Source organism: Bos mutus, chromosome 22 (assembly GCF_027580195.1).
Source record: "Bos mutus isolate GX-2022 chromosome 22, NWIPB_WYAK_1.1, whole genome shotgun sequence".
NCBI lineage: Eukaryota > Metazoa > Chordata > Mammalia > Artiodactyla > Bovidae > Bos > Bos mutus.
This window is the reverse complement of record NC_091638.1, coordinates 60,870,810-60,892,800: the sequence shown is the minus strand read 5'-3', so window position 1 is coordinate 60,892,800 and position 21,991 is coordinate 60,870,810. Positions and strand designations below refer to the sequence as shown.

Genomic DNA, 21,991 nt, shown 5'->3' with positions numbered 1-21,991 from the left:
TCATTATACTTAAAGCAGTTTGCACTGGGGTCTCCATTCATGGCAACTGAGTCCTAACTATATCCCCCAACCCGGTCACAGGACACCCCTGCCCAACCCCCCGCCCCAGTCCCGGGTGCTGAGTGCTCCCATATCTTTGAGGAGGATGAGGCAGGACTCGCATCCAACGTTGTTTTCACTACAAGTGAGACAGAACATGGTTGGATGTTATTTGTTCGTGGGTGAAAAGGCCCTGTGCCTCGCCCATGACCACTGGCTCCATACATAGGGTGGTGGGAGGAGGTCCAAAGCCCCTTCTCTTCAGGGCCCGAAGCTCAAAAGGAAGATGTTGGAGAGGCAGGAAGCCATGAAGGTGGAGGAAGGTGGGATCAGCAGTGTCCCACGCTCAGGGCAGGAAGGGGTGTCAGGAGCAGGCATAGCGCCCAGGCCCCTCTGCCCCCCAAGATAACCAGGCACAGAGAGCGAGTCAGAACTAAAAAAAATATTTCATTTCATTCTGAATAAAAAATGGAACAGACAGAACTCTTGGAAATCCTGAAAACAATGTCGTCGCTACTGCAAAATTTCACAGAAATCATCGCACGGGGCGTGGGGGCCGAGCCTGGGCCCCGCCCGCTACAGAGGCCGCCTCTCTGGGAGGGGCCGGGGGCGCAGTGGCCTGGGGGCCCAAGCGGGCAGGCACGATGGTGGCTGTGCCCCGGGATGAGCCCACTGGGTCCCCAGGGTCCAGGCTCTGAGCCTGGCCTCCAGCTGCCAGCACAGGCCGGCGGGTGGGGCTGGGAGGGGTCGCTGGTCCTCAAGGGGCCTCTTTTTGGGGGGCCTCCTTTCGGGCGGCCTTGCGGCTGCGTGCACCCCACATCCCCCGCTTGGAGTGGAAGTGGTGGTAGAAGTTCCGTACGCGGAGTCGCTCCACCTCCAGCCCTGCCTGCAGGACCCTGTGGGTAGCGAGGGGTGGTCAGGGCTGCCCTGCAGCCTGGAGGGTCTTTGGGGGTGATCAAGACGGGAATGGGGGTGAATGGGGCTACCCTCATCCTGGACCCTGGAGGGGGAGGGCACGTGTGTCAGGGTGGCCCTTGAGTCTACAGAACAGTGGGGTGGGATGGAATGGAAGAGGTCATAACCAGGTCCAAGGGCTGGATGTGGGGCCTTCCACTACTGCAGGGCCCTGCTGAGGCCAGGGGGACCCCAGGGCCACCACCAGATCCTATAGGATCTGGGGGCTTCCCTGAGTCTGCAGGACCCTGGAGCTGGGAAGGGGTTTAGGGGAGTGGAAGGGGGCATCTAGAATCTCCCTAGGCCTATAAATCCTGGGGGTAGGAGGAGGAAGACAGCAGTCTTGTCAGCAGTGAGGACCATGGGCCCCTCCCCACCCAGAGGGCAGGACGTGGACCTGTCTGTCTCTGTGTGTTGGGTGGGTGGCGGGGTGGGGGGGGGGTCACCTGTCCAGGAGCTCCCAGTCCTCGCCTCCCCACTGGTCCCGGAATTCCTCAGTGTTCATGCCTCCAATACGGTCAAAGTCAGACTTGTAGATCCCAAACAGGCCAAAGCCATTCACCTCCCAGTAACCTGGTGGGGAGGGGGTACCCTTCAGACACCAGGTCCTGAAAGGCTGGTGGGCTCTCGGGGTCACTCCAACATGTTGGTCATACCTTGGACCCTGGGCATGATTTGGGTGCTGGAGGAGGTTCCTAGAGGCCAAGCATAACCCTGGGGTTACTGGGGGGGGGCGGGGAGGAACTTGGGGTCCTGGGCACTGTGGGGTTCCTAGATGCCACAAGGAGTTCTGGGCATTACAGGGAACCCTGATAGGGCCCCAGGCCTACCTTGCAGGTTGGGAGGCCCCTGGGGAGCCTAGATTTTACTCTGGCATTTGCGGGACCCCGGGCCCTCCTCGGGGGCATCTAGGGCATTACCGTGCGGGTCCCCTGGTGAGCTCCCGCAGCCCAGCCACATGACCACGGGCACGAAGGCATCCCGGCATTTGTGGGACCCTGCGCCCTCCTCGGGGGCATCTAGGGCATTACCGTGCGGGTCCCCTGGTGAGCTCCCGCAGCCCAGCCACATGACCACGGGCACGAAGGCATCCTGGCATTTGCGGGACCCCGCGCCCTCCCGGGGGCATCCAGGGCATTACCATGCGGGTCCCCTGGTGAGCTCCCGCAGCCCAGCCACATGACCACGGGCACGAAGGCATCCTGGCATTTGTGGGACCCCGCGCCCTCCCGGGGGCATCCAGGGCATTACCATGCGGGTCCCCTGGTGAGCTCCCACAGCTCAGCCGCATGACCACTGGCGCGAAGGCCAGCTTGCCCTCCACGCAGTGCTTGCGAATGCCGTCCAGGATGCTGGGGGGGAAGTGGATGTGCAGGTCGCAGAGGAAAACGATGCTGCTGGCATCCTGGGGGCAGCGGGGAGGGCTGAGCCTCGCCCTCCGCTCCAGAAGGGCGCGCCCGCCCCAGCCCACCGGGCTTTTCCGGCCAGCCCTACCCTGACCACGCACCTCCACCGCATCCACTCCAGCTTGCAGCCCCGCAGAGCGCTCAAAGTTCCCGGCTCGCCTCAGGTATTGGTATCTGGGAGAAGGGACGAACGGGTGGGATCACACACTGCGGCCTCTGGGAACGGGGTGGGGGCAGGAAAACCCACCTCTATTGGGGAGGAGGAGAGATTCGGCCCACCCTCCCCGAAAGGAGCGGGGGCGCCGCTACCTGGGCAGCCGCGCGGCGCGGAGGGCCTGCTCCACGTCCATGTCCTCGCTCTCAAAGTCCACCAGGACGACACTGAAGCGGGAGTCGCCTGTGCGCGCGTGCAGAGCGGCCATGTCTGCCAGGAACTGCATCACCCAGCGCGCCTGGTTTTTCACTGGAGGAGGATGGGGACACTGAGCCCACCTGCACCCAGCCCGGCGGCCCCCGCGCCCCACAGCCCTAGGTGGCGCTGCCCGCCACACCCCACGCACCGGGCACGACGAAGTGCACCATCACATCTTGGCGCCAGGCCAGGCGCAGTGGCCGGCACAGCTCCGGGCGGCCGTCGGGGCGCGCGGAGGCTGCGGCGGGCTCGGGACTCTCTCGGTCTTCCTCCGCGTCGCCGGCACGGGCCCCGGGCAGGCGCAGGAAGACGTACTCAGACAAGCGCAGGCGGCGCCCGCCGCGTTCCTGGAGCTCCAGTTCCAGGAGGAAGCGGCTTCCTCGCGCGGAGTCCCGGCGCTTCTCCACGTTCACGATGCGCAGAAGAGCGTATCGCCTGGGGGCGGAGCCTGGTTAGCCGCAGAGTGGAGGCCCCCCCAGCTCCCCATCGCCGCTGCCGAAAGGCGGCCACTCAAGTGACTGGGGGCGGGGGGTGGCTGCCATGCACCCCCCCCAGTGGCCAGGTGTCCCAGTCGCCACCCATCCCATCCCCCCTCAAGGCCAAGGCCTGAGGGGCGTGCCATTTCAGAAGGCAGACCCACATTTCAGGCCTCCTCCTCCCGCGACACCCCGCGAAGGAGGCGTCTCCATGCCCAGGCCGGTCCTCTGTCCTCCCCACGGCCACTGCTGTCTATAGCCACACGCTCAGAAACCTTCAGGGGCACCCGCTGCCCCCAGGACAGGACTCATGGCCTCAACGTCTCTGACTTGTCTCAGTATCTTGTCCCGCAGACAAGCGAGCTTCCTCTTCTGGGGGGAAGGGCTCTGTCCCGGGTGCCCCCGCCTGGATGCTGGGCCCTATCCTCCCCACCCGCCGTCTCCAGGGTCCTAGATACCTCCTGTGAGAAACCTCCTTTTGGCCTCCCTGGCACAAGCCCAGGGTTACCCTGTTCTCCTGGGAAGAAGCCTCTGGCCCTTCCCCTTCACCCCGGCCCTGAGCACCTCACCTCCACTCCGCCCACAAAAAGTGGTTTCTCCTCCTCCCAGGAAGACAGGGCCCTGCCCCTGACTAGGTTGCTCTTCTTTCTGTCACATGATTCCCCTGTACAGCCAGTATCACTCACCTGGGAGCCTACCAGTGTGACCTCCAGGGGTCTAGATTCTTCCCCTCGCCCCATGCCCATTCCCACCACGGTCTCCCCAAGTGTCAGGGCCTTTCTGCCCCAAAAGCTCTGGGTCAGTGTTTTCGCTCCTGGGGCCACTCACGCCCTTGTCCTGCTCGGAGGATGGGGCTGCAGCCATAACCTTTCTGTTGGACAGAGGCCCTCACACCCTAGGATGATGAGCTGCTCTCAGGAGGCTCTGAGCCAAGGGCACACTGGCTTTTTCAGCCACCTAGAGTCAATCTGCCCCTGCCTCTGCCAAGGTCCAGGCCGTCCCATCCCTGCCCTGGACCAAGCCTGTAGGTCACAGGCCCCGCCTTCTACCCCCTCCTCTCCAAGGCTACCACACCTTCGTCTATGATCCAGATGGGCCAAACACGTGTCCTGCTCTAAACTTTGTATCAGAGGCAAGAATGACTCCTGAACCCAGCCTTCAATGCCCATGAGGCCTGCCCTCTGCCCACCAGCCTCCTGGCCAGCCTTTGCCTATCCCTTCTGTCTGCAGGTCCTGCCCCTCCTTAAAGGCTCAACATAGTTCTAAGAACCCCTCAGGGCAAACTGGGGTTCCCATTCTCCAGCCCCACACCTGCTTGAGGTGGAGACATCATTCAATTGCTGGGACCTGGGGGACCCAATCAGAGGGATCAATGGGGCAGGAACCCTGAGCTCACCTCTGAGGACTAAGACCCCAGTCAGCATGGTGCTGGCGGGGGGAGGGATCCTGGGCTTCTTAGCTTGTGTGTGTGTGTGTGTGTGTGTGTGTGTGTGTGTGTCTATTTTGAGGAGAGACCTGGGTGGCTCAGATCCATCCTCAGGTCCTAGTCCAGGTCCAAGGTGGCAGGCGAGGGGTTTGCAGGACAGAGGAACCAGCCCTGGGTGGTAAGGGGAAGGCGCCTAACACAGGACAGGGGCCCCAGCAAGGAGAGAAGACACTTTCTGACGGTTGTGTGTGCCTGCGGGTGTGTACCACTCCCAGAGCAGTGCCTCGTTAGACCTTGGGGAAGAGCTGAGGGTCCCATCGAGGCCAAGCCCCGCCCCTCCCACGGCACCCCTGCCCCGTACCCGCTGTGGCGCATGTTGAGCCTCTCCATGTACTGAGCCACCACGTCCACGGCCTCGGCCTCGGGCAGCTGCAGGTTCCCAGACACATTGCAGCGCAGATCGTTCCAGTCGGAGCGCAGCAGCTCGAAGTCCACGTTGCCGACGCTGAACGTGCGCTGCCAGTCGATGGCATCCTCGCGCCAGCGGCCGCGAACCAGGCCTGCCGCCTCCTCGCTGTCCTCCGACGCGTTCTCGTCGCCGGGCGCCCCTTCCTCGTCATCGTCCCCTTCCTCCTCCTCGTCCTCCTCGCCCTCCCCAGGCAGCTGTGGCCTGGACACCTGGGACAAGCTCAGGAAGGAGGTCACGGGCTGCGCTTCAGAGGAAGAGTTGGAGTCCGCCGTGGGGGCCGCGAGTCCCGGCGCGCGCGCCCGGCCCTCCCGGGTGGCCGGCGCCGGGGCCGGGGCTCTCAGCTCTGTGGCCGGGGGGCTGCTCGTCCTGTGGCCTCGAGCCCGGGGTGGGCGTGGGGGCGCCCGCAGCGGCACCCTGGGTAGGGGTCGGGGGCGCAGGAAGACGCCAGGCAAGGGCGGCCGGGGTGGGCCGCGTGCGCCGAGTGGCGGGGCCCCGGGGGGCGCCCGCAGGCCGGGCCGCACGCGTGTCACGTACACCTTGGAGGGCCGGGCTGCGGGCCGCGGGGGCGGGGCGCGGCCCAAGAAGAGGGGGGCTGGCGGGCCGCCCAGCTCAGCGCCCGGGAGCGTCGGGGTGTCGGCGCGGCAGGGGTGGCCGGGGCCTCGGAGGGGGCTGCGGGGGCCGGGAGCTGGCGGCTGCCCTGCCTTCGGGGGGCCTCGGTGGGCCCCAGGCCGGCGTCGAGCAGCTCTCCGTCGTCCTCGTCATCCAGGAAGTCTGTGGGAAGCGCGCGTGAGCCGCTGCAGCGCCACCCAGCTGGGGGTGGGGTCGCTGTGGGCACTCACCGTCCGGGTTGAGGAAGAGGAAGGCTCGGCGCTGCACCTCCTCTCTGTCCTCCCCGCCCTCCTCCCGGTCCATCTTCATGTATTTGTAGAACCCAAACCTGGGGCGGGTGGGCGGGGCATCAGAGACGCGCTCGGCCGAGGCCCGCCCATTCTCCCGGGAACCGCCCGCCCCCCGCCCACCTTTCCAGATACAGCGGCGACTCCCGGTAGAAGCACTTATTGTCCGTCTCCATGTGAGTCAGGCGCGTGTGGTCATTGGGATAAACGAAGGACAGGTACACCTGGGGTGGGCAGAGGCCTCAGGGTGGGCCGTCTTCCAGAGGGTCTGGAGGCGGCTTCGGGGACCCTGGTAGAGAGGGAGGCCTGGGTGTTGGGGAAGACCTTGGCGAGGGGCACTTACAAATTGCAGTCCCTGGTATCTTGCGATGGGAAAGTCTTTGACCACGTAGGTCGGGGCGTAGGCGCAGGGCTCCAGCACACTCTCCAGATCCGAGGGCTCCACCCGAGGCGCTGTGAGAGGGAGGTCACACTGTGGCCCGGATCCTCGCCTCGACACCCCCTCCACCCTGTGCGTGAACCCCCCTCACTGAGAAAGAAGGCGTCTCGGGGATCCGGCCGCAGCATGTCAGCTCTGGGCTCCTCCTGCAGCGGCTGCCCCGCCACGTGACTGGCAGGAGACTGGGGCACGTGCGCCACGTGGTCCATCTTCAGGGCTGACTCGTCTAGGGGCAGAGGATGTGTGAGGCCCCCAAGGAGTTCACAGAGCCCTCCTCACCCACAGCCAGCCACCCCGAGACCACCTGTTGGCGCCGCCCCCTTCCCCAGAGGCACGGGCTCCGGACCTGTGTAGAGGGAGATGTGAGCAGAGCCGATGACCTCGAACTTCAGACCCGGCAGGAATGCTCGCCACTGGGGGTTGAAGAGGGTGGTCAGGGCCAAAGGAAGGGGGTGTGGGGGGACACCCTGGGTCAGGGAGGAGTGGATCTTCCTGGCATGGGGACGAGGAGCTAGCAGGGCAGCGCCTTTAAGGATGCAGAAAGCTGGGCGGGTGGACGGGGGAGGAGTCCTAAGAAGGCACGGCAGGGAAGCTGTGGAGGCCCAGAAGGTTGGGGTCCCTGGAAGAAGGTGAGAACCTCCTCTGCTCCCTTCAGGCCTTTCCTGACATCCTGGGCACTTCTTGACTTTCCGGTTATGACTTCCGCCCCCACCTGCTCGTGATTCTACGGCCCCTGCCCTTCTGGAGATCAGAGCTGGCCTTCCAAGGGCGAGCCCCAATGGCTCCCAGCTCCCTGGTGGGCCTCCCCATCCCCACTTCTCCTGCTTCTGTGGTTCTCAGTCTCCCTTGCAGACTCTCTCCCCACCCCTCTCATGCTGGGTTCCTGGGGGCTCTCCCAGGCCCTCCTCCCTTCCCAGCTCATCCTGGGCCCTTAGTCGCCCCCTCAGCGTCCACAAGATGACCTGAAATCTGCACCTCCAGTCTAGACCCTCTGCCAAGCTGAGTTGGGGTGATGCCCTCCACACACAAACCAGATGCCTGCAACATCCCAGCCCTCCCTGGTCACCACCCCACATCCAGCTAAACTCAGGCTCAATCACTGGACATCTCCCCCTGCCCCCACAGGACCTGCAGGTTCAGGGACCGATGGGAAAATCCTTCCCAACAGGCAGTGGCTAGAGGGTCTTCCCTGACATGCAAATCCCATTGCCTCATTCTCAGGAGGAAGCCCCTCCTGATCTGGCCACCAGACTGCTTGGAGTTCCAGAAGACTGTTCTTGAGACCAGGAATTCATCCTCGCACCCCGAATTCTCCCCCGATGGGTCTCCTTGTGAACGTCTCTCTCAAGAATCTGCTCAGGGGCCACTTTCTCTGTGCAGCTGCTGAGCAGGCACAGCGGAGCACAAGTCCCCTCCCTGAGCAGCTGCTTTGTCAGCCAGATGGGAAGTCCTGGGGGGGTGGGGGCAGCGTCCATGCTGCTGTTCTGTGGGGAGCGGCCGGAAGGAGGGCAGGGCAGGGCAGGGGGGTCTCCAGAAGCCCCCCGGCGGGGGGCAGCTGCACTCACGCCCACTTCCACGTGGTCCGAGCCGCGGTCATCCTGCTTGTGCAGCAGCTCAAAGTAGTACCTCCGAGAGGCCATGAGCCTGGGGAGGAGGAGTCAGGGCTGGCCTGCTGCACCCCAGGAGCCCCCGAGAAAAGGAGAGCCCCAGGGCCAGCAGCAGCAGTTTCACGCGTGTACGCATCACCCCGTCCTCACACACAGACACGCACCTGCTCCCAGTCACTCACCGTCTGGGCTTGGACACCTGGGAGCTGAACTTGGTGAACTCTCCAGGCGCTGTCCACTCTGAGCCCGTCTGGAGGGCGACAGAAAAGGGCAGGGGGCTCACCGTCTCCTTGGGGCACCAGCCCCACCCAGTGCCCCTTCCTGAGAAGTTGAAGGGGACAGGTGGCCGAGCCCACAGGAGGCCCGTAAAGACAGAAGGGGTGTGGATGGAAGGGCGGATGGGGATACCTTGCCCACAAAGGCCACCAGCTGGGCACCCGCTGGGCTCTCATTTGGGCTCAGCCAGAACTCAGAGTTGTCATCCGAAGCCACAGAGAACTGGACGTCGCCTAGGCCGTAAGACAGGGCTCAGGGGCGGGTGGGGCGCTCGCGACACTCCCCCCCACGCCCCCACCCCCGCACCATCTCTCGCCGGGTGGATGAAGCCGAAGAGGCGGAGGCCATAGTTCTTCCACTTGGGGGACACAGCCAGCTTCTTCACAGTGGTGCGAGTCTGGGGGGACAGCGGCTGCTGACGTCAAGGTGCCTGCCCACCGCCCCCCCGACCCGGGACCGCTGCCCCCCAGCACTCACGTGAGGGAAGAGAGGGAAGTGCAGGTTCCTCCGGAGCTGGCCCACGGCGCCCCCGCACCAGTCCTCAAACACGTGCAGATTCACCTGCCCCTTGTACTGCGGGGGAGCGGGGCTTACCAGCCGCCCAGCGTCCCCCGCCCTCCCCGCCCGAGCCCCGCAGACCTCACCTCCTCCCGCCACACCGGCACTTGACGGGTGAGGTTGAGCACCAGGGGTCTTCCAGCCCCGCCAGGAAACAGCACGCCTGGGTCCCGGCCTTCAGACTGCGGGAGAGAAAGGGCACCAAGGTCACAGCTGAGAAGTATGAGGGCAGAAGAAGTCACACACACACGCAGAGGTTCAGCGCAATGTGTGACACAGCCAGCCACACACGCCGGTTCCCATCACACGGCCCTCCACATCTAGCCACGAAGCCCCAAATCCATCACAGCCCAGCCACACGCACACCCAGAAGACCCCTGGTCACCCCGTGTGCAGCACCTGCGTCCCCCCAGGCCTGGGCACATGAGTGGCCGCGTCCCCTGCCCACAGCCACTGGCACGTGGTGGCCTTGGATCTCGTACTCGCAGCTGTGTGGTTCCCCACAGTCCTGCTCACCACTGGCTCCTCCTCGCGGCTCTCGCTGGAGTCCTCTGCCCTCTGTGTGGCCAGCGCAGCGTGGACGCCCCGGCCGTCAGTCACACCGCTCAGCTTCTCGCCGTCTGTGGGTGGCAGAGTGGCTGTGGGTGGGACCCAGGCTCTTCAAGGCCACAGCCCTTGCCGCCAGGGTCAGTGGAGGCAGGATGGCCAGTGGTGTCCCCTTTGAAGCCTCCCCTCCCCGTGTCTGCTCCCTCATGTTGCCTGAAAGCCCCTCCTGCCCCCAGTGAAGTGCCTTCTACCGGGCTGTTCTCCCACCTCCTGCCTCTGTGGGGATGGCCCTGCCTGAGTCCTCCACCTGACTCTTTTCAGCCCCCACTGGTGTGAGGGAGTGGGTATGTGTGTGCACATCCTAGCATACACGCGCACACGTGCACACCGATCGGGCGTCCTCATCGGTGACTCTGCTCTGGGAGGGCCCCCAGGACTGCTCTGTGCGCTCAGCGTATCCCCCACATGCAGGAGCGTGTCTGCCTCCCTTGCCAGAACTGAGAGCCAAGTGTCAGTGCTGGAGCGTCTTGTCAGGCAAGCCAGCGCTGTGGTCCTGAGGCTACACCAGCCCTGGCCCACGGCACATGTGCTACCTGCTGCCCTTGAGGCCACAGTCCTGGACCAAAGGAGCCCTGGCATGCTGGTCTGGCTGTCAGAGGCCCCGGGGCCAAGGTGGCCCTGTGGGGAGACTGTCCACGGGATCCCTTCTGTGGACTTCTCTAGAACATGGCACACCCCAGCCCCCCAAGCCTGGGCAGACCACCTGCATACCTCAATGCCCTCAATGTCCCAGACCTCCTCCTCAAGCTGTGGACCTGGGGGTCCCATACCCTGGGGTCTTAGCTACTGAAGGTGAGGCTTCGCTGTCCCATCCAGAGGCCCCCAGTCCAGGAACCCCTCTGCTCCAGGGCCAAGTCTGGCTTCAACATCTATGCCTGCTCTTCGATCCAGACCCCAGAAGTGAGAGTCTCATACTGACCTGGCCGGCCTGGGCCCCTTCTCGGGGGGATAGGGGCTACCCATGGTCTCCTGCCTGTGAGACCCCAGTGGTGCCTGTCTGCTTGGTTCTCCCTAGTCACTATCCTTTGTCCGGCTGGGAGTTGAGCCCCTAAGAGGCTCCTGGAAAACCCCCCACAGCCTGGCCCTGATGCTCCCCGCCCGCCAAGGTTACTCTATGACTGCTGGAAAACTTCTGTTGGGGAGCCACACCCAGGCTGCCACCACGGTCCTGCAGGGCCGAGCCCAAGTGCAGTGAGATCCAGATGGCCTCCTGCCGGCCCCTCCACCCGCACAGGCTGCTGGACAAGGGGCAGGTAGTCTTTCTGGTGGGAGTGAAGACAGTGCTGACAGGACGGTCAGGAAGGCGTCAGACACATTCAGCTGCTTAGCTTCCACAAGCCTGCACTGGTGGAGCCAGGTCGCCAGGCAGGAGGCGAGACCTGCTGGCTGGGGCTGCTTCTGGCTGGAGCTGCACGAGGGTTTGATGGTCTGTAACCTTGAACAGCTCCTGCCCGCTCAGGAACAGCAGGACGGCTTCCCCGCTGGTCCAGCTGAGAGAAGAGGAGGCCTCAGAAATGGGGTTCCCACACCTCCACCCCCTCCTAGCTGCTGAGCTAGGCTCCCTGGCTGCTCGGGAAGTCAGGTTGGGGAGGACTGTGGTTGCTCAGAAAACCACAAGGCAGCTAGGTAGGAGGCTGGTTATGTTCTGTGTCACTGGGTCACACTCTGGGGTCCTGCCTTATGTGATGGTAACTGGAGGCCCCTAGGGATGTGGTAGCTGCAAGATGCGTGCACTCTGGGGAGGGGTAGGTTGGGACCAGCCTCTGACCCCTGGCCTGGGTTTGTGACTGAACAGGGAGCTTTGGACACTTTGGTGGGAGTGGCCAGGACTTAATGGATCAAAATCATCGTTCTGAGTCCTCAGGAAGCAAGATTCTCATCACCCACCCTTAAAATACCCCACTTTCTTAAGAAGGGTCAGGGGCAGCTTGGCTGGGACCTTCTCTGCCCTGAAGTGCTTCCTTCTCTCTCTCATCACCAACCTCCCTGTCCCCAGCCCTGTCCTAGGCACTCTGCTCCTCCTCCCTAAAATATGTGTCAACGGTCACCACTTCCAAGAGCCCTTCCAAGATCCCCTAGCTAAAGTGGCAGGACTCTCCCCTGACTCTCCCCCCACATCACTCACCAGGACCTTATTTGTGGGTTCATTGTCTGTTCCCACTGGAGCGTGAGCCTGAGTCTGGAAGCGTCCACTCCAGGCAGTTCGGGTCTCCACAGGCTGCACCCCTATCCCCATGACTCACTCCCAACACACAAGCGTCTCAGTCCCTGATCACAGGTTTACCTAGGGCTCCTCCTCCAGGAAGCTTTCCGACTGCGAGGGTCAGGTCCCCCCACCAGCCTCTTCCCCAGCAGACGGGGAAACGGAGGCTCTGCTAAGCAGGAAGAGCCGGAGGCGTAGCCGGACTTGGCCCCGCGAAATCCCAGCTGGCAGGGCCTGGTAGCTGAGGGCTCTCCAAGACCACTGTTACCCCGGCGCTATCCGCCCCGGGCCAGACCCCCGAGTCAGCCCGGGTTTGGGGACGCTCAAGAGGGTCGCGCACGTCATGATTGACGTCATCCGGCGTTCCGGCCGGGTAGAGCCGAACCGAGCCCCCTGCCCGGATACTGCCGAGCTGGGAAGGGCGGCCCGGGTCTCCAGGCAGCTCTGGGCCGAGCCGAGAGCTGAGCGCAAGGGGAGGGCCCGGGCCCGGGGCCGCTTGGGACCCTCACCGCCCCCGCCCCGGGCGCGCGCCCCCTCCCGTACCTCGCCCGTAGCCCAGCCGCTGGCGCAGCGCGCGGCCCTGGCGCACGAGGCTCAGGTGCACGTACGTGAGCCACGCGGCGCAGGTAAGCAGCACCAGCAGAAGCAGCAGCTTGATCTGTTTGCGGATCTTCTTCACCGGGAACCACGGCATCGCGGCCGACCCCGCCCCGCCCGGGGCCGAGCTCAGCGGCGTCGCTGCGGCCCCCCACTCCTGCGCGCTCCGCGCCGCGTCCCCCGACCCCGCATGGCCCTTTGTCCACCGCCCGCGGCCCCGGGCTGCGGCCGCGACCCCGGGCTGCCCTTGGCCAAGGGCCCGGGGTGGGCGGTGGAGCGGCTGCCGGCGGTTCCCCCGCCCGGCCCCGCCCGGCCGCTCGGGCTCCAAGCTCCCGGGGGCCGCGGCGGGACGCAGCAGCATCCACGCTGCGGTGCTACCCACCGTGAAACGGGCCCGGCCGCCGCGCCGCGCGAGCCAATCCCGGCCCGGCCGGCTTGCGGGGAGCCAATCCGCGGCGCGCAAGGCGGGGCCAAATGTTAGGGTGTGCCCGCCGCTCGTCTCCACGCAACGCGCGCATCCACCTGGGCAAGACGGCCCGCGCAGCGCGGGAACGCGGGGTCCCGGGAATACGGAGCACCCGGGAGGTGCACCGGGAGGAGCGGGGCCGGGGCCAGGGCCCAAGGATCAGAGAAAGCACGCGGCGCGGGGTAGTGCATAGGACCGGGGGACGCGGGGCACGCGAGGTGCTGGGGACAGGGACTGGGGTCAAAGGGTGCAGTGGTGGAGGCCGCGGGAGGAGCCGGCTATGGATCATGGGACAATGGGGACACGGAGACAAGGGTGTAGGGAGTCGGGATGGAGAGACAATACGCGCCTGTGGAACGAAGGCGAAGGATGTGGGCAGCGTGGGCTTGCAGCTTGAGCCTCCTGCTAACAATGCAGCGAGGAGGAATGGGGCTCAGACGTCGTGGAGAAAAAAAGGGTCTGGGGGAGAGACACGGGGGGATAGGTGAAGGTGGTGGGTCAGGGCAGCTGGGGCGGGTTTGGGCGCACAGGCTCCATGCAGGCAAGACTGAGCAGGGTCTCAAAGCACCTGGCTTCACACTGAGTAAGGGGCATGAGGAGCTACCAAAGGACTTAGCTTGGAGGCCAGGGTCTGACCTGGTCACCAGGTGGACACGGGCCGCAGACTCGAGGTGGTGGGCTCCACTGAGGGAGCCACTGAGTACGGTGGGGAGGAGGAGCCCAGGCAGGAGGGGCAGGGCTGTCTGGAAGCCGGTAGGAGGGAACCCAGCTCTCCCATTTCTGACCCGAGCCAGGAGTGTGGCTCTTGCTGAGCTGGAGGTTGGAGGGAGGGGGGTGGTGTGGGCTGATGGCTGAACTTTGCCCCATTTGGTTCCCATTCCTGCCCCAGCCACCGCCAACCCCCTGCCTGCCCTGTCCCCCCACCCCTGCCCTGCTGCCAGCCTGACTCTTCTCTCTGCCCCTCCATCTGCTCCACTTTCTGTTACTGTGTAACCAGCCGGTTAGGACCTGGGTTGTAAACAACTGTTGGTTAAGCTCCCGGAGTTCGTGGAGTTTGTGGTCTGCGAGTTTAGATGCAGCCCCACAGGACAGCTCTCCTCTGCTCCAGGACGTCTCAGGCCTCAAGTGGGAAGACGTGACCAGTTGGGGGTGACTCTGGTGGCTGGGCTGGGGTCATCTGAAGACTTCCACACCCTCATGTCAGGGCCTTGGCAAGGCCAGCTGGGCTTGGCTGGGATGCTTAACCAGAGTACCTGGGGGTGGCCACTTGGGTGGTGGCCTCTGGACTCCAGCAAATAGGGCGACACACCTGGAGAGTCCCCACCCACCAATTCTGCCCCTGCTGTCGTGGGCTCCCCAGGCTCCAGCGGAGGGGCTGTGGATCCCCCCAGGGAGGGAGGGTCCAGGGAGTTGAGGTCTTAACACTGTTACACTATCCTTTTTCCCCTTTTATTTTAACCTCAGGGCCGTTTTCCGCTGTTCTGTCATCTGTCCTGTGAACAACGCCCACATCTCGTCCCTCCCCTCCTATCCACTTTCCACGCCCATGTTATCTGAACACTCATTACGGTATATGTCAAACTGTGTGTATTTTAAGCATTATATCAATAGTTCTTTGTGCTGTAAATCTCATTGTGTTCCCTGTATTTTCTCCAAACTTCACACTCACAAACGCACGTCTCCATGCTGTTGTGTGTGGGATGCTTTCCCTCTGCTCCCAGCCCTCCCCCATGCGCATTCGGCCAACAGGTGCCCAGGGTCCTTATGAGCCACAGGCGTTAGGGGCACAGCTGTGAGCGCGGCAGATACAGCCCCTCCTTTTGTGGAGTTTCTGTTTTCCTAGGCAGAGGCATATGTGAACAAGGATGGTGGGAAGTGCTGTGAAGACAATAAAGAGCTGATGGACTAGGGAGACTGAGGAGGGCTTCTTCCATCGGACCGGCCACTAGGGGCTCACTGTTGGGGGAGTGACGTCGGATCTGAAGCATAAATGCAGTCTTTAAAAAGCAAGCACCAGAAAGTGGGTTCCAGGAGGGAAGAGTTGGGGACACTACTGCCTGGGAAGGCCCAGGAGGGCTCCTGGTTCAGCCTGGAGGGCAGCAGGTGGGTGAAAGGCAGGGGGCAGGGGTGGGCGAGAGGGCAGCCAGCATCTGCTGGTCACGGCTGCTCTGTTGGAGACCACGCATGGCTACGACAACCCTTCAGAGAGTGGCAGCCACTGCCCGCTCCTGCCTTTCCGGCTTCACACAACCTTCTCTCTTGCTCAACTCTGACCTGAACCATATGGGGAAGGGGGTCCTGGGAAATGGATTCCCAGCTGAACAACAGAACACCCAGCAGAGGCTCCTTAGCAACTCTGCATGCATACACACTTCTACTTTAAACCATGCTTAACTTCCAAATAAAAACAGGCAAAATCATGCTTCTGCTTAATATGATGCACGTGTCTGGCCAAAAAGAGGTGGAGGGATGCTTCACGTCACTGGATCCATCTTTGGGTGATGCTGACTCCAACTGAATACCCATACGCTCCTGCAAGGGATCTTCCCCGCCCAGGGATTGAACCCATGCCTCCTGGGTCTCCTGCATTGGCACGTGGGTTTTTTAGCGACACCTGGGGAGCCCAACTGGAAAACACATCCTCTGTAAGAATGTTGCACTCTCAGAGCGTGTTGAGTGTTAATAACACAAACACCAAGATGTAAGGTCAACTATTGTTAACATAAGTTAGAAGTGAAAAAGAGAGTGTTAGTCGCTCAGTCGTGTCTGACTCTTTGCGACCCCACGGACTGTAGCCTTCAAGGCTTCTCTGTCCGTGGAGTTCTCTAGGCAAGACTACTGCAGTGGACTGCCATCCCCTTCTCCAGGGGATCTTCCCGACACAGGGACTGGACCTGGGTCTCCGTCATTGCAGGCAGATTCTTTACCATCTGAGCCACAAGGGAAGGCCTGGTGGGGGGAGTGGAGAAAGGGAGGGGGTGGGTGGAAGTAGTGTGCACGTACCTCGCGTGAAGGAAGGACGAGGTTCTCGTGGCTACCGCAGCCACTTGCCTTCTTGCCCTGCCCACTCCACATTCCCTGTATCCTCAGCTCGCACCTCAGCTGCTTGTGGGTCTTTGTCCGGTGGGGTGATCCCAAAGGGCTATGCCTACGTTGGGTGTTTCTAGTTCCAGGACCAGGGACACTCAGAGACACGCTAGACGGTCTCCTGCCTTCCAGACTGCCACATGCTCACCCAGTGCTGTCATGAAAACTCAGCCCCCTTCTATGACCACCCTCCCCACCAGTGCTGTGACCCTGTGTCGATTCCCTGGAGTGAGGAGCCCCGAGTGGCCGAGTGGCCGGCGGCCTCCAGTCTAATGTGCCACCTGGTGGAAGGCTTGTAGGGCTTGCCCTGAACTGAGGGGACTCCCAGGATGTGGCACTTTCAGTTTCAAACCCAGGAAAGTCCTGGGCAGACCAGGGTAGCTGGTAGTTGCTACTTTCCGCTTATCAGGTTCAAACAACATGGCGTCACCAGTGTCATGGGCCAGTGTGACGGCTGCGAGAGGGCCAGTGAGCCAGGCTTCTGGGGGCTGCCCTGCTCTGAGGAGAGCAGTGGGCAGATGCCACTGCCTCTCCCGCTGGTCTTGCTAGTGGGCGTGGAAAGACCCACCCCTGATGGCTGGGCTACCTGCTGGGATCTGCTTCAGCCACGAAGGCCCGTCAGGAACACGGCTGCGGCGGGAGTCACCACCGGTTAAGTCTGTGATTGTTGGCTGGCGGTCCCCAGGCCCTCTGTCTCCTGCACTGGCCCCCCAAGGAGAACTGAATGGGGACGTGGTGGGAGCCCCCTCCTGGGCCCTGAGTCCTTGTGATGCCAACTCCCGCAGTGCCTTTGGGAGGCGTTCCTGCTGTGGTCCACTGCCCTGGGAGGAGGAGGAGGAGGAGGAGGAGGAGGAGGAAGCCTTCCCACAGCAGCGGCGCCGACTCCATGGGCTGGGGGCCGGTGCGCTGCCAGCTGTGTGTCTGCTGCAGCGATCCATCTGTGACAGGGGCAACCACCGCTGGGTTCAGGGTGCAATGGCCCCACTGTCAGATGGGCGTGGCCCAAACACCGCCTATCACCTGATCACCGCAAGCCCCTGCTCTGACTGGTGGTCCCGGTGGTGGGTTGGGGACCCTGGAAAGCATGGGGTTTCTGCTTCCTCTTCCTCAGACGATGGTCAGTGTCCCTTCGGTGCCTCCAGGGAAGGCCAGGAGGAAGGGTGACAGGACGTTTCTGGTGACAAGACCCTTCCTCAAGGACACAGCCTCGCCCTCATCACAGGGGCGTTGGATCTACAGACCAGCTCAGACCAGGAAGCTGGCTGGGGCTCTGCAGCTTTCTGTCATCGTGATTCAAGCCAGGCTTCTTGTCATGGACAGAACGCTGGGGTCCTCCTCCCCAAATTCACACGCGGAACCCTGACCCCAGTGCATCGGCATTTGGAGACAGGCCTTGGGAGGTCTCTGGGGTTGGATGAGGGTGGGGCTGGTCTGGTGGGGTCAGTGCCTGCTACAGGAGACGCCAGAGCTGGTTCTCCGAGAGCACATCAGAGAGAGCCCGTGCATGCTGCAGAGGCCACACGCCTGCAGCAGGGCCCGGGCACGCTGGCTCCACGACCTCTGACTTCCAGCCCCCTGGGCTCTGAGTAGACAGATGTCTGTTGTTTACCCCTCAGTCTGGGGATTTGGTTTGGCCACCGAGCAGACTGCGGCTCGCGCGTTTTTCATGTCTGGGCTCTCCTGCTTATACGAACGGCAGGCTGCCCGTGGTCTTAGTCCCACGTGTAGCACGATCTCTGCCTGTTGAGACCCTCAGAGACCCCATCTTAGTGTCATTCCTGGTCTGCAGAGAGCTCCCCCAGGACGGGCTCCCCTCGCCCAAGCGTCTATCGGAGCCTGGGCCGGTGAGGAGGGGCCCCGGATCCCCCAGGGACACTGTCAGGGAGGAGGAGAGCAAGCACTAACTCTGGCCTGTGCAGCTGCAAAAACGCGCAGGCTGTGCTTTCTAAAGCAGTGTTGGGTTTACACGAGTACTGATCGTGCAGACAGGGTGCCTGTGTGCCCAGAGTTCCCCTGTTATCAACACCGTGCACTCATGTGGCACCTGTGCTACAATCAGTGAAGCGATACTGACGTGTTATTACTCACTAAAGGCTGTACTTTAGATTTCCCTACTTTTCAGCTAATGTCCTTCTCCTGCTCCAGGCCCCCCCAGGCCCCACACGACAGTCCCGTCTCCTCAGGCTCCTCTGGGCTCTGGCAGGCCCTCAGACTGTTGGATGACCTGCACAGTTTTGAGGAAGACTGGGCAGGTATTTTGTGGGATGTAGAAACTGGTCTGTTGCTTTTTGCAGGACTGGATGGGGATTACGGGTTTGGGGGATGAAGAAAACAGATATAAAGGCCCCCTTTCATCCTGCCACATCCAGGGTGCCTCCTGTCAACTTAATTTATGGCTGTTGACGCTGGCCTTGATCACATGGCTGAGCTGTGTTCGGCAGGCTTCTCTGCTGTAAAATCACTCCCCTCCCTTCCGTCCTGTGCTTTGGGGGTGGAGGTCCTCACGCACAGCCTGCATGTAGGGGGCAGAATGTCCACATGATTTATTTGGAATTCTCAGCATGGCCAATTTACCTCTTCTCCTCCATTTACTGATTTATTCAGTCCATTATGTCAGTATGATCACGTGGGTATGTATTTCATACTTCAGGTTATGATACAACATTGCTTTGTCGACTTTGTTTCTCAAATTGTTCCGGTTCTGGCCGCTAGGAACCCTGTCAGTTAACTTTCGCGTCCCTGGGACACACCCCATCTTTGTGTGCTCTGGCCTTGTTTCTTTGAGCACCTCCTTACTTTCCGGCTGCAAATGCTCCAGGCTCATCCTGTGTATTTCTGGTTCCAGTCCTAGGGTCAGTCATTTCCTCAAGAAACTCTGTTTCCTTCCTTTTGCTAGAGAGTCGACTTAGAAACCCAGATCTGGAGGCAGATGTGTTCATTGCTGCTGTGACCTTGTCTCTGTACGCTCTCAGCAGACAAAGCTAGTGTGCCAACCCTGCACACACGCACACTGCAGATTCGCCTGTGTGCAACCCGGCTCCACGTTACACTGCGCCCGAGTCCTCACTGATGCCCAGCAGCACCTCTTATCCACGGGTCGCTCTCCCCTCGGTCGCCTGTGACCTGCTCCCAGCGCTGAGGCCCTCGGCCCCCACCCGCCGCCTGTGTGGTCCAGGGCTCGGGGCAGCAGGGAGCCTGCTGCTGACCCGCGCCGTGGGAACCAGCGTCGCCCCAGGGCACAGTGCTCTGTGCGCGGCCCGGGCCTTCACGCCTACAGACCCCACTCACGGCTGCAAGGCAACTTACGGGGCTTTGGTTGGGACCTCGCTGAATCCACAGGCCCAGAAGAAATGACACCTCACCAATACTGAGATCCTATCAGCAAACACGGACTATCGGTCCCCTGATTCAGATCTTTGATTTCAGTCATCAAAATTTTGCAGTTTTTCTTACGTGGATCCTGTACACTTTTTTTTTTCCATTTACACCTGAGCGTTTCATTTTCTCCGGTGACTGCGGTCAGCGCCTGCCCCCGGCCCCTCCCTGAGGCGCTGCGCTCACGCTGAGGCAAGGACTCCTCCTTTCACGGCGGCATTCCCGCCTGGGGTCCTCCGCCTGCTAAAGTCTTTACAAGTTGCACACTTAGGTTGGTGTTCAGTCCTGTGGGTTTTGACAAACGCACAGGGTCATGTATTCACCGTTACAACATCAACACGACAGCCTCAAGGCTCGCAAAGTCCACACCCCGCCCCTCCCCCCGCCCACCTCCCTGCATCTCCCCCCCCACCCCCGACCCCCCTCCCCCGCCCCCCGCCGACCCGGCCCCCGCCCCCGCCCCCGCCCCGGCCCCCGCCGACCCCGCCCCCCGGCCCCCGACCCCGCCCACCGCCCTCGGCGTCTCTGGCAGCCGCGCGTCCTGTTCCTGTCTCCTTTGTTCCCACTTTCCGGAAAGTCCAGAGTCGGAACCATATAGTAGTGCGTAGCCTTTTCAGACTGGCCTCTTTCACTCGGCGGTGTGCATTTGTGGTTTATCCGTGACTTTTTCTTAGTTGGTAGCCATTTCATTTTTATCACTAAATAACGTTCCGTGTGTGGACATACTGTAGTTTATTCATCTGCCCCCTTGAAAGACATTCTGACTGCTTCCAGTCTGGGTCAGTTATGAATAAAACTGCTATAAACGTTGTGTGCAGGTTTGTGTGTGGACATCAGTGTTCAACGAATTGAGTAAAAAGTTTTCAACAATTGGATGAATATCTAGGAGTGCAACTACTGAATTATATAGTGAGATTATGTGTGACTCATTATATAATTCAGAAACTGTCTAATGTCTTCCAAAGTGACTGTGCCGTTTTGAATCCCCACCAGCAATGAAGGAAAGCTCCTGTTGCTTCAGGTCCTCATCTTCATTTGGTACTGTCAGAATTTTAAATCTTAGCCTTGCTATTGGTGTCTTGTTATTTTATTTTCAATTCCCTAACAACTATGATGTTGAGTAGCTTTTCAGATGCTTACTTGACATCTGTATATCCTCTTTGGTAAGGCGTCTGTTTAGATATGTTGCCCATGTTAAAATGGTTATTTGTTTTCTTACTGTTGAGTCTTAAGAGTTCCTTGTATCATTAGATACAATCCTGTGTTGAATATGTGTTTTGGAAATATTCTCTCCTACTCGATGGCTTATCTTTTCATTGTCTTAATGGTGTATTTAGCAGAGCAGAGTTTTAAAATTTTAATAAAATCCAGCTAATCAATTTTTTTTTCTTTCAGGGGTTGCGCTTATGGTGTATCTAAAACATCATCCCCAAAGTTCATCTGGAAGCTTTATAATTTTGGTCTATAAGGTGGCTCAGATGGTAAAGAATCCACCTGCCAATTCAGGAGACACAGATCCAATCTCTGGGTTGGGAAGATCCCCTGAAGAAGGTAATGGCTACCACTCCACTATTCTTGCCTGGGAAATCCCATGAACAGAGAAGCCTGGCGGGTTACAGTCCAAGGAGTCACGAAGAGTTGGACACGACTGAGCATCCACATGATAAATTTTTAGTTAATTCTTATAAAAAGTATAAGGTCTGTATCTAGTTATATCTTGCTCATAGATGTCCATTTGTTCCAGAAAGTTTGTGGAGAAGAATTTCCACAAATTTTCTGCACTGTGTTGCCTAGGGCTTTGTTGAACCTTTCCGCATTTAACAAGAGTCAGTTGACTATGTTTGTATGGACCTATCTCTGGACTCTATTCTGTTCCACTGAGAGGTTTGTTTCTTTTGCCAATACTAGACTGCCTTAATGCCTGTAGCTTTATAGTAAGTCGTACAGCATCAGTCCTCCAACTTTGTCATTCTTTTCAGTGTAATGTTGGCTATTCTGGATTTTTGCCTTTTCATATAAACTTTCAATATGTACAACATAACTTACTGGGATTTAAATTGGGATTGCATTGAATCTACAAGTCATGTTGTAAAGAAATGACATCTTAAAAATATTGAGATCCTACCAGTGAAATGCAGTATCTGTCCCTTTATTTAGATCTTTGATTTCACTCATCAAAGTTTGGTAGTCTTCCTTATGCAGATCCTGCACATTTTTTTTTTTTTTTAGATTTACACCTGAATATTTAATTTTCTAGGATGCTGATGTAAATGGTTTTGTGCTTTGTCAAATCTCCATTGTTCATTGCTAGTATATAGGAAAGCAATGGACTTCTGTATGTTAAACTTGTTTTCTGCAACTTTGTTATAATTCCTTATGCATTCCGGGTGTTTTCTGTTTTTTGATTTGTTAATTTTTAGTTTTCCCACCTGTGAAAAAAAGATAGTTTTATTTTTTCCTTCTCATTCTGTGTGTTTCATTTCTTGACTATTTGATTATCCTGGATTCCTAGAACGAAGTTGAACAGGAGTGATGAGAGACAACAACATTGCCTTGTTTCTGATCTTAAGGGGAAAGCATCTGGTTTCTCACAATTAAGTATGATGTTAGTGGTGCATTTTTTGGTAAATAATCTTCATCAAGTTGAGAAAATTCCCCTGTGTTCCCAGTTTGTTGAGAATTTTAATTATGAATTGGTG

At 60.0% G+C, this 21,991-nt stretch overlaps 1 protein-coding gene and 1 long non-coding RNA gene across 2 annotated transcripts; one reads left to right on the top strand and one right to left on the bottom strand.

The window, feature by feature from the left end:
* Nucleotides 1–481: 481 nt before the first annotated feature.
* B4GALNT4 (beta-1,4-N-acetyl-galactosaminyltransferase 4) lies at nucleotides 482–12,727 on the bottom strand. The gene is given in 21 exon segments (XM_070359524.1): nucleotides 482–935; nucleotides 1,440–1,566; nucleotides 2,245–2,398; nucleotides 2,501–2,573; nucleotides 2,709–2,862; nucleotides 2,960–3,246; nucleotides 5,075–5,780; nucleotides 5,783–5,953; nucleotides 6,022–6,119; nucleotides 6,202–6,302; nucleotides 6,422–6,531; nucleotides 6,609–6,743; nucleotides 6,864–6,930; nucleotides 8,083–8,161; nucleotides 8,307–8,374; nucleotides 8,533–8,633; nucleotides 8,707–8,797; nucleotides 8,878–8,973; nucleotides 9,045–9,140; nucleotides 9,475–9,578; nucleotides 12,311–12,727. Coding segments are annotated over 21 exon segments (3,372 nt in total). The 5' UTR covers nucleotides 12,726–12,727; the 3' UTR covers nucleotides 482–796.
* A 7,096-nt stretch (nucleotides 12,728–19,823) lies between these two features.
* LOC138984635 (uncharacterized) lies at nucleotides 19,824–21,757 on the top strand. Its single transcript, XR_011461874.1, has 2 exons — nucleotides 19,824–20,071; nucleotides 20,688–21,757. It is a non-coding gene; the product is annotated as an uncharacterized lncRNA (long non-coding RNA).
* The last annotated feature ends 234 nt before the right edge of the window (nucleotides 21,758–21,991 follow it).